The sequence below is a fragment of the Phasianus colchicus genome, chromosome 12 (genome assembly GCF_987193195.1).
Source record: "Phasianus colchicus chromosome 12, bPhaCol1.hap1.1, whole genome shotgun sequence".
NCBI classification, from domain to species: Eukaryota; Metazoa; Chordata; class Aves; order Galliformes; family Phasianidae; genus Phasianus; species Phasianus colchicus.
The window spans coordinates 10826994-10840449 of record NC_143447.1 but is presented as its reverse complement, the minus strand read 5'-3'; the positions used below and the strand labels follow the sequence as shown (position 1 = coordinate 10840449).

Sequence of the window (13456 nt, the reverse complement as noted above, 5' to 3'; positions counted from 1 at the left end):
TCTGATCAGTTAAGAAGTCCACTGCCATGGGAGAGCTCCCAGCCAATACACAGACAGCATTCCTGGATCCTGCACGGGTTACATTTGACACAGGATGCATTAGGAACCGTAGAAGTCACCAGAGCACGTTTTATGCTTCTGAGGGCTGACAGACCTAGGCTGCTCTAATTTATACTCCCACAAGCACTGCCTTATACAGTGCAGTTATGAACATAGGAAGTTCCATATAAACATGCGGAAGAACTTCTTTACAGTAAGGGTGATGGAGCACTGGAACAGGCTGCCCAGGGAAGTGGTGGAGTCTCCTTCTGTGTCTATCTAAGCACACAAAACCTTGGATGCATTCTTGACTGCTGCTATGTTGACTACTGGGAATCCTCATCTGTAGATGAGTTGCTCTCTTTTTCATCACAGGTACAAAATATTTGGCTGCAGACAGCAGGAGTTCCTGGCAAAAATGTGGGATTGTGTCTCTTGTGTATGCACAACTGTATTTGAGACACAACATTAACTTTTAGCACCTTTTTCAACCAGCAAGTGAAAGAGATTTTGGGACACATGAGGACAAGGAAACACTAAGTGTTTCCCTGTCTTCCTTTTGTTCCTCTGCAAGTTCCTATAAAAATGCTAAAGAGAGTTTTGCACCTTTTTTTTAGAACAAGTCTGAAATAATTCCACTGATTACTCACAGGCCTTGGGTAAATTCAGCTCAAGATACACACTGTATCATTTATTCTCTGAAGAAAGCTCTGCAATATTTCTTGGAATAATGAAACCTGGCTTCTGGTTTTCCAGTTATAGATCTCTATTACATAGTAAAAGTTGGGCTTTCTAACCTCTGTCAGTTTTATGGACTTTGCAGATACCCAGTTTCTCTCTGAAAACATGCTCTCCAGTGACTTTGATCAGGAGTTCCCAAGCTTAGCTCATTTGGTTACCACCACCAGAGATGCTGCTGACCTGTGATATGAGCACCTACACAAAAGCAGAAGCTTCTTGGCAGGCCAGATATACATGTATAAAAGAAGCACATCTGTCACCTCCAACCTATTCCTGCAAACCTCTCACCCATCAAATTAGGATCCCCAGTTGCATATCTTCATCTACCGCTGCACTGTGTCTCACCTTACAAATTACAGCCTCTGCTAAATATCTAATCCCTTACTTACCTTTTGACTATACATAGCACCAACACAAAGCAAGGTGACAGTGACTGTGGCTGCATCCTGCTTCTTGGAAAGCCACCCCACCTTATTTACTCTGCTTCATGCTGCCTTAGCCCTACTTGATACCTTCCTGAAGCACCCACGTTGAGCTGTGCAGTGTGAGTTGGAGAACTTAATGCCGAGCAGATTATTGGAGCTACAACCACACAGAGAAGCCAGCCACAACTGATCAGAAAAAACTTTTTGTGTGGAACTGTTCACCTTATGGCTGAGATAAGTGCTTGTATACAGGCACAGTTAACAGCTGCCATCACCGTGTACCACTTTGAGTTGGCTTCATACCATAATTTGGGAATTTCTGACTTAGACAATAGGCAAAAATATGCATAACAGTCATATTTAGATCTGTTCTTTTCTCTTCCTGACAATGTTCTAATTTAAGATCCTAGTTTCACTTAACCAGACATTTTTACTGGAGAGAACTTCATTCCCATACGGCACTTTCAAGGACCATGACTCCTCCAGAAATTTTTATGACATGAGCCAAATTCTGCTAGCACTTGTATTGGTAACAGGTCACATACTTGGGGTTTGTTTTTAGACTAATGTTTGTTTAAAAAAGTGAGGAATACATTTTGGATTATAAGAATGTTCATTCCAAAAAAACTGTGAAAAGAATAAGGAGAATCAGATGGAAGAATTTTACCTCTACTTTGTGCTGATTATATAATTTATCAAAAAACAAAAAACAAAAAACAACCAAAAAACTGTTCCACAGGCCTCCAACAGATGCTCTGCTGTTAGAGCCATGAAAAGTCATTCAGGGAGAGGGTAAAGGCCTCGGGGGTGTGGTCCACATCCTTTAGCACATATATCCTCAGTCCTGGCCTGCAGATAGCACATCTGGTCCAGGCATGGACCTGATGGTTGTCCAAAACACAGGCTTACAATAATGCTCCTTTTTCAGCTTTAATGTAAGCCTGTTTTCTTGCCAAATTCAAATCCTGCCAAAATTTGGCCAAAGATATTTGCTCAATTGTGCAATATCTTAAGTTTATATCCAACAACTCTTTGCAAAAACAATTGCATCGTGTTTTTAATGTTTACAGGCATTAACAATATTTAATTTTAAGTAGAATTTTACTGCTGACACTCTTGTGTTTTACAGTAAATTACCTTAGAGAGGGTTTTTCCATTAGCTTTTAGGGTCACGAGTCCTGCACAGCACACCAAAGCACTGGAGCTAGAAAGACCAGAACTTGGAGGGATGGTTCCATCTAGCAGACAATTCATTCCAGTTGGGTTATTAAGACCAAAATGTTCCTAACAATGAAAAAATAAACAATCTCAGTTTCAAGTACAGACAGGCTCAGGCTTGCAATTATCTGATACTTAGAAAGAGAATCTTTCTGCTAAGTTGCTGGAACCAAGGACCTGCTTCTGGTATCTTCAAAATAAAGCAAAATTTTCATTCTATTCTTCAAGAACAAAGCCAATGGTAGGGCTTCAGCCAAAGGTATGTCTGCAATTCCTGTACACAAACATATATGGGCTGACAGAACTGTACCCCAAGCAGAATTCAGGGTGGGCTAAATGTCCAAGAATTTACCAAGCTTCGTGGGTGGGTTTTACAGCACTGGCTCAGCTCTAAGCTGCTGTGGTGACAGTACCAGAGGTTACCTCTACTTTTGTCCTTTTCTCCTTAGCTCCTCACTTTATGCATCCTGAAATGTGTAAAGTCCACTTCATGCCTTACTTCAGGCATGTGGTATTAGAGAGCCACATCATGCTAATCAGGAACTAGTAGCCATTTACCTGAGTTCAAAGGCAAATACTCCTATCTCCTGAGTTACCCATGGTACTGGCACTGAGAAAACCACAGTGGTACTTGAAAGATGTTATGCTTTGGAAGGAACCAGCAGTGATAGTATCTGTCATGCTATTTCTAGAATAAATAGTGAAACATTTTTACATACATAATAAATTATCACAGATGATACACTCAACAGAGAAGTCATAAATCCTGTGCACATATTTTTTCATTACTCTTTAGTTACTTTTTTTTTTTTTAATTTACCATAGCTAAAATTTTACTCGTTACTTTGAAGAAAACATGCAAAATACATACAAAAAATGTTTGAATATATATAGAGGATATATGAATAGCTACATTCTGATACAGATTTAGATGTTGATAAACTATGTTATAATAACCAGAAAAATACTGTCAATGATCAGAGAAATGCAGAGAAATGGCTGTGTTTCTGTACAGAAATGCCCACCTTCAAAAGATTTCTACTTTTCCTAACCATAAATACCAAAGGTAGAGATCAGAAAACACAAAGCACCTCCTTTAATCTTTTCTGCTATCGCTTCAGATTAAAATATCCCTTTCTACAAATAGAAGGGAATTCATACCTGAAATACTACTTCTGCCCTTCATGAAGAACACTAGACAGGCTTGTTCAAAAACAGAAAATGCTTGAGTAACCAGAAACTGATCCACAGTTTCTGGACTGTCTTGAATGTGAATCAAGCTTGCAAACTTATCACGCGATGTTTAAATAGAAAATGTACTTCAGTCTCAAAAATGAAAATGGACTTTGCCAAGTTCTGCAATAGTTCTGTCCCAAAAGGATAGCATGTTCAACTTAATATAAACAGATTATCCCGCTGGACCCTCTAAATACTTGTATTTCAGTGTTTCTTAAGTCTGTAACATTTGTGCTTATTTTCTGCCAGCATTAGAGTCTGAAAACCTGCTTTGCAAATTAACCTTCAAGTGTAAAAGTTTGTCCTTAGGAAACAAATCTCAGTAGCAGACTGCAAAACAAGTCAATTCGTCATGCTAGCCTTAATACAAGAAAAGATACACTGCAAAGAAACTTAATCTGTATCTCTACTTCTAGACTCAATGCAATTTAAATGCATATTACTGTGCTATACAAAATTGAGAACACTCATGTTACTGCGAATGTAAGTAATTTATGGGGGGCAGGGGCATGCTAAACATGGTGGGGGGGTCTACTTAGGAGCTGTGGATAATGATAAAGAGATTTGGTTCAAATATCTTCTTTGGAAAATGTAAGTGCCAGGTCTGATGCAGGCTTTCTTGGCTGTTTGCAGCTTATCTATGGCCCATCCTGTGGGGTAACTTAGATGGCCCATCTAGAGGCAAGTTTCAAAAGCACATTTTTCCATAATTTGAGCTGGCTGTGGATACCTGACCTTGCCATCACTGTTTATCCCATCTGCCCCTCCAGAAAAGTCACTGGACTGACACTAGGTTGAGAAGTTACTGTGTTTTTTAACTCAAAGGGCCATGAATCACCTGCAAAGGGCAGGTGAGATTTATAAGAAGCCGCAGTTCTAAGTTCAGGCTGCCTCCCAGGACAATACTGACGATCAGCAGTTGGTTTCACAAGCAGTTCAGTCTTCAAGGCAGTCCGGAGACAGGCTAGCTCACAGAGGAGAAGATAAAACTCAAGTGAGCAGACAGGAAAACGTCTGTCTGTTCAGTGTTCCAGCCTTTACCGTACGTGTGCCGTTTCCTGCATAGCTGTACTCTTAACTCACTTAGGAAATTTTGAAATTCCCATTCAGGTTTCACACTGTAAGTCTTGAATAAGTGATGATTCTTACTGGATTATTCCTTCTGTATGCAGTTTATTTACTTTTATGATTTCTTTTGCCTACTGTATGAGCTTCACTCCATTGCTGAGCATGAGTTGTAGGTTTCCAACATTAATGGAAATTAATTGCGTCTTTTAAAATGTTTCCATGAGAGGAAAAGGACTAAAATATGACCTTTGTGTCCTGGCAGACAAGCCTCTGAACCTCTCAAAAGCAAACTTTAATAACGTGATTCCACTGGGAAACATTCTTCTTTACACTGAAATATAGAAATGCCATCTTGATTCATGAGTTTGATCATGACTTTACTAAATAAGAAACTATTTGTTATAATAATGCATGTAATAAATATGAATATAGCAGTCTGCAATATTTTAGAACAAAACCACTCATATCTTCTCTTCAAATAATTGTATATTAAAAAAAAGAGAACGCAGGGAAGTATGTTGAAGGTGAATAGATACACTTTTCATATTTTACTTCTGCATTAATTTTGTAAGTTAAATGAAGTTGGCTTACCTGAATACCCTTCAGTCCACACAAGAAGTAGTTATGCCACTGAGGTTTGGTTTTGTTAATCTGAATGTTATTGACACTAGTACTGAAATCCCTGCAAAAACAGAAAAACCTTGTGGCTTTAACTTGTCAGTACCTTTAGTGTGAAAAAGTCATGGCTTATTACTGCCACCTGCTGATGCACAAAAGCATTTCTATGTTAATCATTTGTTTCAGTACAACATTTGGTTTTTCAGACAGTTCTAAAGTATTTTAGATAGAAGTATAAAATTTTCTCTAATATATATATATTTTTTTCATAAATTCAGAAAATAAACTGCCCTTAGCACCCTTAATCAAGGCAGCATGCCTTCCATCACATTTGTATAAGCTCTCTTGAATCTCTTTGAAAAACATAAATCTAAGTAATCACTCCTGTCAAACCTAGAATAGAGATAAATATTCTTCAGGCTTTCCTGTGATCCTTGCTCAGGAATTCATCTTCATTTGCTTTGAATGGCAGGTCACTAAAATGGGCATATTGCTGCAAAATTCTATTATGTATGTTACAGGATTTAATTAAAATAACAGTTTATCCATTTCCAGGATTTTTTATCTATCTCTAGGATAATACTGATAATGGTTTTCCTACCGAATTTTGAAAGAATTTTGAAAGTGTTGAAATGGTAAACTTGAATGTTGCTAAAGGAACCAATGCTACAGATAGGTTCTCTGGAAATGTACATGGAGTGATGTGCCTTGGAGATACATGTGTTAATCATCACAAAAGGCAGATTGTTTACAAGTCTGTATTGTCAAACGCCCAATAACTGTATCTACCTGAAGCCAGTACAGCAAATGTCCAGCAAAGAAAAAGTAAAGGCACTGAGAATGTTAGAAAAAGATAAAAAAAATTATTCAAACCTGGCAGGCTGCAATTTTTGTGTTCATGCTAACCTACAGTCTGATGCTAGCTGCCAGCATACAACCTACGGATCTCACACTTCAAGTATCAACTTATATTCAGTACAGTACAAAGCTATCAGAAATTGCTGTACAGTTTAATAAGTTGCTCTTTTTCAATCAGAAGGGTTCAGAATAGTGCCACTTACAGGACTTCATCAACAGTGCAGCACTGAGGAGTTGTACAAAGAAAAGTGCAAATTATTGGTAATTGCAGAGCAATGAAGATCTGAAAAGGAGTGCTACAATTACAATACAAGTAAAGTTCAAGAGCAGCAGTAAATTCTTCCAATTTTGATTCATGTGTGTTTGGAGCAGTCTTCCAGATAATAAAACAGAATTGTTTTTCTTATGTCTTTTAAACAAAAGGAAAAAAACAAAGTACAGTAAAATACGATTGATTGTCAAAATTCATGAAGAACAAAATAATCCTATGCTTGCTTATGCTCGTTTTACACAATGATGGTTGTTTTCAAAAAGCAAAGATGATGGAAAACAATGTGTAGGAGTGATTAAAAGGAAATGAATTTGAAGTCCTCTTTTCCTTGAAAAAGAGTTCTAAAATATTTTATCTGCATAATTATTTTTATACAATCAGTCAAAGTTAAGCTTAAATGAACAAAAATGAACACACTATGGGATATAGTTGCCGGCTCTCTAGATAAATTACAATAATGACTTCTTCAAATGCATTTTGCATAGTTCTGAAATCTTCTCACACAGAAAAAGAAAGAAAAGTTGGCTTTGAATTTGGCAAGTTTCACATGCACATAATTCATACAAACACAGGATGTGGAACTGGCAAGGTCCCCAGAATACTGAAGTCTATTTTTTTGTTATCACATTCATTTGTTATAAAAGCTCATTCCTAAACGTCCAAGCTTTATCTTAAATCAGTAAATCTTCAATCCTGCCTTTTGTCCTCATACTGGCAGGTAGGAGCTTGATATAAGTACTTTGTAAAAAAAAAAGGTAAGCAAAATTTACCATTAAGGTAAAAAAATACTCTGATATTGTTTATTCCACACCTTCTATTTTACATGAGGATCCCCTCCTCCAGTGCTAGATAGAGACATTTAATTGGTCTGCATAATTAGAAGCGATCGGTTTTTTAAATAATGTGAAAAAAACACGTGGGTGATGTGTTCTTCCTTCCTTGATTAGTAAGTAATCCTTAGTACTGAAGACCAATTTGGCATTCTCACAGACCCTCAATGTTTTGTAGTTTATCTGACCTTTTAAAGAAGATTCTCAGGTCATACTGAGACAGAAACTCATGGATAATTATCATCCTTTGATATTTCTGAAGGCATTTTGTATGTGTATTTCTCAATTAAAAAGATGCTATGTGAAAGGAAAGTATCCAGAATTTCAAATGTCTTTAACTGTTAATTTAAGTAATATTTAACAATCATTTGATCAGTTGGGACGCTTTACAACGAAAAGCAAACACAACAGTGTTTTGTTTTTCCTGAAGTTAACACCAGCTATGGCAGTGGATGAGAGCTACAGAACTGTTACATATTTTACCAGTTCAAAACCAAGAATGAAATAGATAACAGTGATATTACAGAGCCTTATGGTTGGTCCTTGTTAGTGGAAGGCATTCACCACAGGTTTATGCCAGTGCAACAGTCTGGGGAAAAGATACACTGTCAACAATTTTGTTATATGATGTAACATTACAAGTGTTGAAAAATATTTGTTATGAAATTATGGGCATGTTTTCACTTTGTTTTTATGCAACAGTGTCTCAACAAAATAGAGAATGCTTAATGCCATATTCTGATACTTCTTCTTGGCTTATGGTTTAAAATGTATGATTTCAAACTGAAACCAGAGCAGATATATAAAAATAGTGACTATGCAGACGATTTGAATACAAAGGCTGTAATTCTAGATCTGTTAGGAACTTTATGTACAATTGAAAGCACTGGTAGCACTGGTGTGCTATTGAACACCATTTCAATTGTTGTGTAATGTGCCAAATCTCAAAGACCATGTAAAAACATATACCTTTTAGTTACTGCTTTATTTACTATTCTTTATAACAGCTTTCCCTAATCAAAGCTGTTGCAGTCCTGGAACTTTGTCTTGCAGAATGGTTTTGCAATATAGCAGGTTTCTTCTATTAAGAGGTAAAAGTTCCACTCAGTTTCCCTCCCCCTTGCTCACCACTGCATGTTCCCACAGTTAGCCCTGAGTTAGCTTTTTGTGCTGAGTGCATTACCATTCAACGCAATAAATGACAGAAAATTAGCCAGGCAAAAAAATGGGTGAGTGCACTTTATCCTAAGGGCAGAGAAGTATTTCACCTGGTAAAAGTCAGAGGGTGTATTGATGTTAGAAGTGCAGACACAGAAACCGGGGATAAAATAAACAAAACCAGGGCATACTCACTTGGGAGTGGCAAACCTTTAATTCAGCCCAGTCGTATTGTGAAAATATACTCCACAAAGTGAGGGTAAAGTATTTGAATATTTATACGTTGAATGGAAGTGAAAATTCCTTTTAACTGCTTAACTTGCAAGTGGCAGTTCAGAACATATTTTTGTAAGATTTCAGCTTTAAGCAGGAATACACACATAACTACTTGCCACTCTTAGCACTGTGTTCCTGTCCCTGTGCTGTCATACGCTGTGTGCTTTCAAGGAGTCATTTGCTACTGGCTTAAACCAATGAAGCTGGTGCTGATTTAATTTTTGCAAAATGCCCATGAAATTTCATCTGGATGAATGACCTGATCTGAACTATCAAGCAACCACAAAAATATCAGTTCTTTTACAAAGAAGGAAGTGGAAAAAATGCAGCTGGAACTGAATGGAATGGCAGGAATATTTCCATATGTTCAGTACTTGTGAGCACGTATCTAGAATACTCTCTCCAGTTTGGGGGCTTCCCAGTAACAGAAAGACATTGGCAAACTGTACAGAGTGCAGCATAAGGCCATCATGATGGTTACAAAGGTACTGTAGCACATCGCTTATAAAAAGAGGCAAGGACAGCTGGTTTTATTCAGTCTGCAGAAGAAAATTCTACAGAAAAATCTAATGTGTCTTTGCCCACTCATCACATGGCTCCACTGAAGATATAACCAAACTCTTCTCAGACATATATGGAGAAATGATGTAACAGACAAACAGCAGCAACAAAAAAATACAATTAGACATGAAAAAAATACTCTTCACAACAAGAGCATCCAAATTGGAAAACTGGTTGCTCAAAGAGGTTATGGAGTTTCTACCTTTGGAGGTATTCAGAACTTTAATTAACAGCACCCTGAACAACCTGCTGTAACTTTTCAGTCAGCCACAGATTTCCAAAGGGCCCATAAAACCTAAATTATTCAATGATTCTGTGTACAAGCAGCTGTGGATGAAATGGAAGAGGGAATATACTGTATTTATCCAGGATCATTGCTAAAGCCCTCATGTTGTGAAAATACAGCCCCAGGTTCTCCAGAGCAAGGGAGTGATAGCTTATATATGCAGTAATTGATTACAAAACATTTCACTCCCTTCCCCAGGAGAAACTGAACGGCTGCCAGTAGAGAAGGTTACATCAAGAATGATGAGCTAATAGAGGAGAGGGTTGCACTTCCAGAGTGATTGAAAATGAGTGGGAGACAGGGGCAGTGAACTTATTGCTCTAAACTAATATGTACAGCGTTGATCGAATTGGAGTCCATTTGATTGTATCACTCCACGTACACAATTAAACTCCATATTGCAATCTAAGTTTGTCAAAACTCTGAAAAGTTAACCTATGATACACTTGCATAAAGAGGTTCATAAGAAATAGTGAATAAACAAAGCAATTACTTACAAGTACGAAGAATTTGTATTGGCCAATTGCACAACTTCAGTCTTTACAGGTTCTACTGCAATCAAGATATCTTGTTCTATAGCCATAGGGAGCACAGCATAACCACAGTAGTCTATATGTTCTCCTGACAAAGAGACAGAGAATTAAAGATATTTTTGCATAAGTCTTTCTAGAGTAACAGAAACAGGGCTTGTATAGACTTCAGTGTTGTTTACTATATTAGACAACTCCTGAGTATGGTCTCAATTCTTACTATTTAAAGTACATCTGATAGTTTGGGGTATATTTCCTCCATTTTGTATTTCTTTGCTCTTTAGTGACTTTATCTATTGCATCTATTTTCAAATCTTCATTTTTAACATTGGGTTATGAAAATTAAAGGCCTCTACAAATACTATTGTTCAGAATGAGAACAACTACATTATTTGTACACTTTTGTGTCAGTATGAAAAAATAATTCTAATTGTGACATTTAACTGATGACTGGAAGAGATAAAGTCAGTACACGACTTCCCAGCATGTGCTTTCCTCTGCACATGTGGCAGATTCACTAGCTGCTGGATAAAGCTAGTGGAGGCCTTTCTTTCCATAAAATTTCTGAACTTTTTTCCAAGAAAATTATAGTTATGTTTAAATAATAACTAACACAGATACATACAACACACAAGGTAGCATTCAGACATGAAATGCATGTAGTGAATGCGTGCTTTTATGAACAAGACAGCTAACACATGCTGTTTAGGTGTACACAGAACACCAAGATAAAAACTATCATTAGTTGCACAAAAGACTAATTAATTTTAAAGCTCTGTTTTCTAGAGTTCTTTAACTTACAAAGTCTTCAAATGCATATGGTTACTTTATAAATATACAAGAAATTGAGCTCTAGGGAAAGCAAAAACCTAACATGGATTGAGAAATTTAAAGAAAATAAGGCTGCCATAGAAACAAAGGTAAGTTTTAGATAAATAATAATAGTGTCTCTCCAAGCAGCCAGTGAATCACAACCAGCTGTTTAGTGGATACATCTCTATGTCTGAGTGAAAAAGAGATCATGGCAGAATCATTTCATGCCTTATCAGATAGATATATTGCTGTTTGGCTATTTATATGTGGTAACTGAAGTCACTTAAGCAACTTATGTAGGAAAAAAAAACAAAAAATATTTTAGATTATATGTTTTAAATTGCAATATTTTTGTGATAGCAGATAAAATAACAAAAGATTAATATTGCTCTTTTACCTATTAAGTTGACTCTCCCTGGTGCACGAACATAAAACTTGGGAGCTGATCCAAATTTTGCTATAAAACTCTCCTTCAGCTTCAGCAATCTGAAAGGCAAGTTGGAAACCTTCAGAGGGACAACAGTTGGATAAAAGGAAGTCTACAGCCTAAATTGTTTCTAAAGTAAATTTGATGCAACTTTTTGAAGTACATGGAGTTTTTTCCGTTACATCAGGAGCAACATTAAGTTGTTTATTCCTGCTCTTCACCTAACATAGTTACAGAGATGACTTCTGAATCAGTAAGAAATTTGTTTTAAAATACAAGTAATCATAACAAATTCAGGAGTCCAAAGGTGACTACTGCTTGTTTGTCCTCTTGAAAAGGATGGAAGGGGCTTTACTTTTATTTAGTCCTGTCTAGCTTGTCTCAAGCCAAAGGCAGAGTAGGTTGTTGCTTGTGGCAGCCAAATATCATGGCCTTCACCTACTTTTCCTATGCCACAGCTCTCTAAAACTATTTTACAGCAGTCTGGTAACATGGATTGATGGCTCATACGTGGCATCAGGGCTTGTCACAAGAACAAACACAGAGGCACTCCCTTCAGAAATGGATCTGATCATACTCAGCAAGATTTTCTTCTACGTTTTGACTTTTTCAAACTTCATAAAGACTCTGCACCATTTCAGTACCAATACATATATGCAGAACTCAAATTCCAAACCCGTGATTATCTCTGTGCCTCATTCAGACAGTATTTACAGTTTTACAGCAACAGAAGGTTCTTAAGATTGTCCACTTAGAAGTTCCGGATGCATCAAAATTCCAGAACAGAGAAAGATTTGAAATATTGTTGTCTTTCAGGAGACTGTAAAGATATTTAACTTCCACTCAGTGTTTGCAAACTTGGGATGCTTCCATGCGTCGTGCAGGAATAGTGCATAAAAAGAGACAGAGATGAAATTAAGCCATTATCTTACTGAGGCATAAGTGGTTTGATGTTGTGATGCACTTCAAAACTACCTTAATGCAATTTTGTTTACACATTGATTCATTAACTTTCATTAAGCTAGACACTAAAATGATAAAGCAGTAAGAATAAAACTAATCATTGGAACAGGTCCTACCCTAGTGACTTTAAAGCACATAGCATTTATTTAATTTTTTTGTGTACCAACAAAAATCCTTTAACAGGAACCTTCTACATTCAGATTAAAACTGGAATTGGATGCCTGGTCAATGCAAAGCTAAGTAAGAAGACAACAATGAGAAACAGATGTTACAAAATTTCACAGTCAATTATTTAGTTTGTACTTGTTTGTCAAAGCTGTGTTATTGTCCCAGTATATATATTCCAATGTTTTGTAAGATTTCTCTGGGTGAAAAGCCACAGAACAATATTTGCTGTGAGCTTTCAAACAGATCTTTCTGCACTTTTCTGCCTTGGAGCCCAGCAACAAAACTGTGTTCCCTCTTTGATTTGCTTACGATCTTCCCTAATATTGACTAGTTTATCACTTCCAACTAACAGCTGCAACTTCTGCCATTTCACTGTACAATCCCTTTTTCTAAATCACATGAATGATAACGCTGTAGTCCATGGTAAAGTACATCAGTTGGCAGAATTCTAGATGTTAATGTTATTCTGTCAGTATGCTTGTGTCACAGATACGTGTAGGGTGCTGTTAGCACCAAGCAGAGCAGCCACAGGGGCACGTCGATCCGAGCGCTGACTGATCGTGGTTTTCTGACGTGGGTTTTACAACCACTCATGAAAGGCCATTCCCGGGCTTCGGCCTTCTTGTTGCAACACGTGTGCTGCAATGTAAGCACCTACATCAGGATAAGCAAACGCATCCCTCACAGCTTCACACGTTCAACTCTGGAAACGCTGAACTGCTTTCCGCGTGATTCAAACCCCGACAAGCGTCAGAAGGGTGCTTTCCCTCCTGCCGCAGCAGCACGGCCGGACGCAGCGGGCGGCCAGCGCGCTGAAAGGCCTCACGTGGCCGCAGCCCCGGGGGTCCGCGCGGCCCGCCGCCGCCCGCCGATGACCACGCGGCCCGGCCGCCCCCGGGCTCCGCCGCGCCGAGGCTGATGACACAACCGGCCGCGCCCCGCTCTCCCCTCACGCGCCCCGCCCGCCCCC

At 37.9% G+C, this 13456-nt stretch overlaps 1 protein-coding gene across 4 annotated transcripts in view; it reads right to left on the bottom strand.

Annotated features, from left to right (window-relative positions):
* GALK2 (galactokinase 2) overlaps positions 1-13456 on the bottom strand; it is a 49824-nt gene that overhangs the window by 36147 nt on the left and 221 nt on the right. For 2 of the 4 annotated variants that reach the window (XM_090148920.1, XM_031587641.2), the window contains exons 2-5: positions 11326-11414; positions 10083-10206; positions 5319-5409; positions 2343-2489 (exon numbers count right to left, since the gene is read on the bottom strand). In XM_090148920.1, the coding sequence (XP_090005046.1) occupies positions 2343-2489; positions 5319-5409; positions 10083-10206; positions 11326-11414 (451 nt within the window). Of the gene's footprint in view, positions 1-2342; positions 2490-5318; positions 5410-10082; positions 10207-11325; positions 11415-13144; positions 13333-13456 lie in introns of those variants that run through there. The other 2 variants (XM_031587642.2, XM_090148919.1) reach the window with 2 other exon arrangements.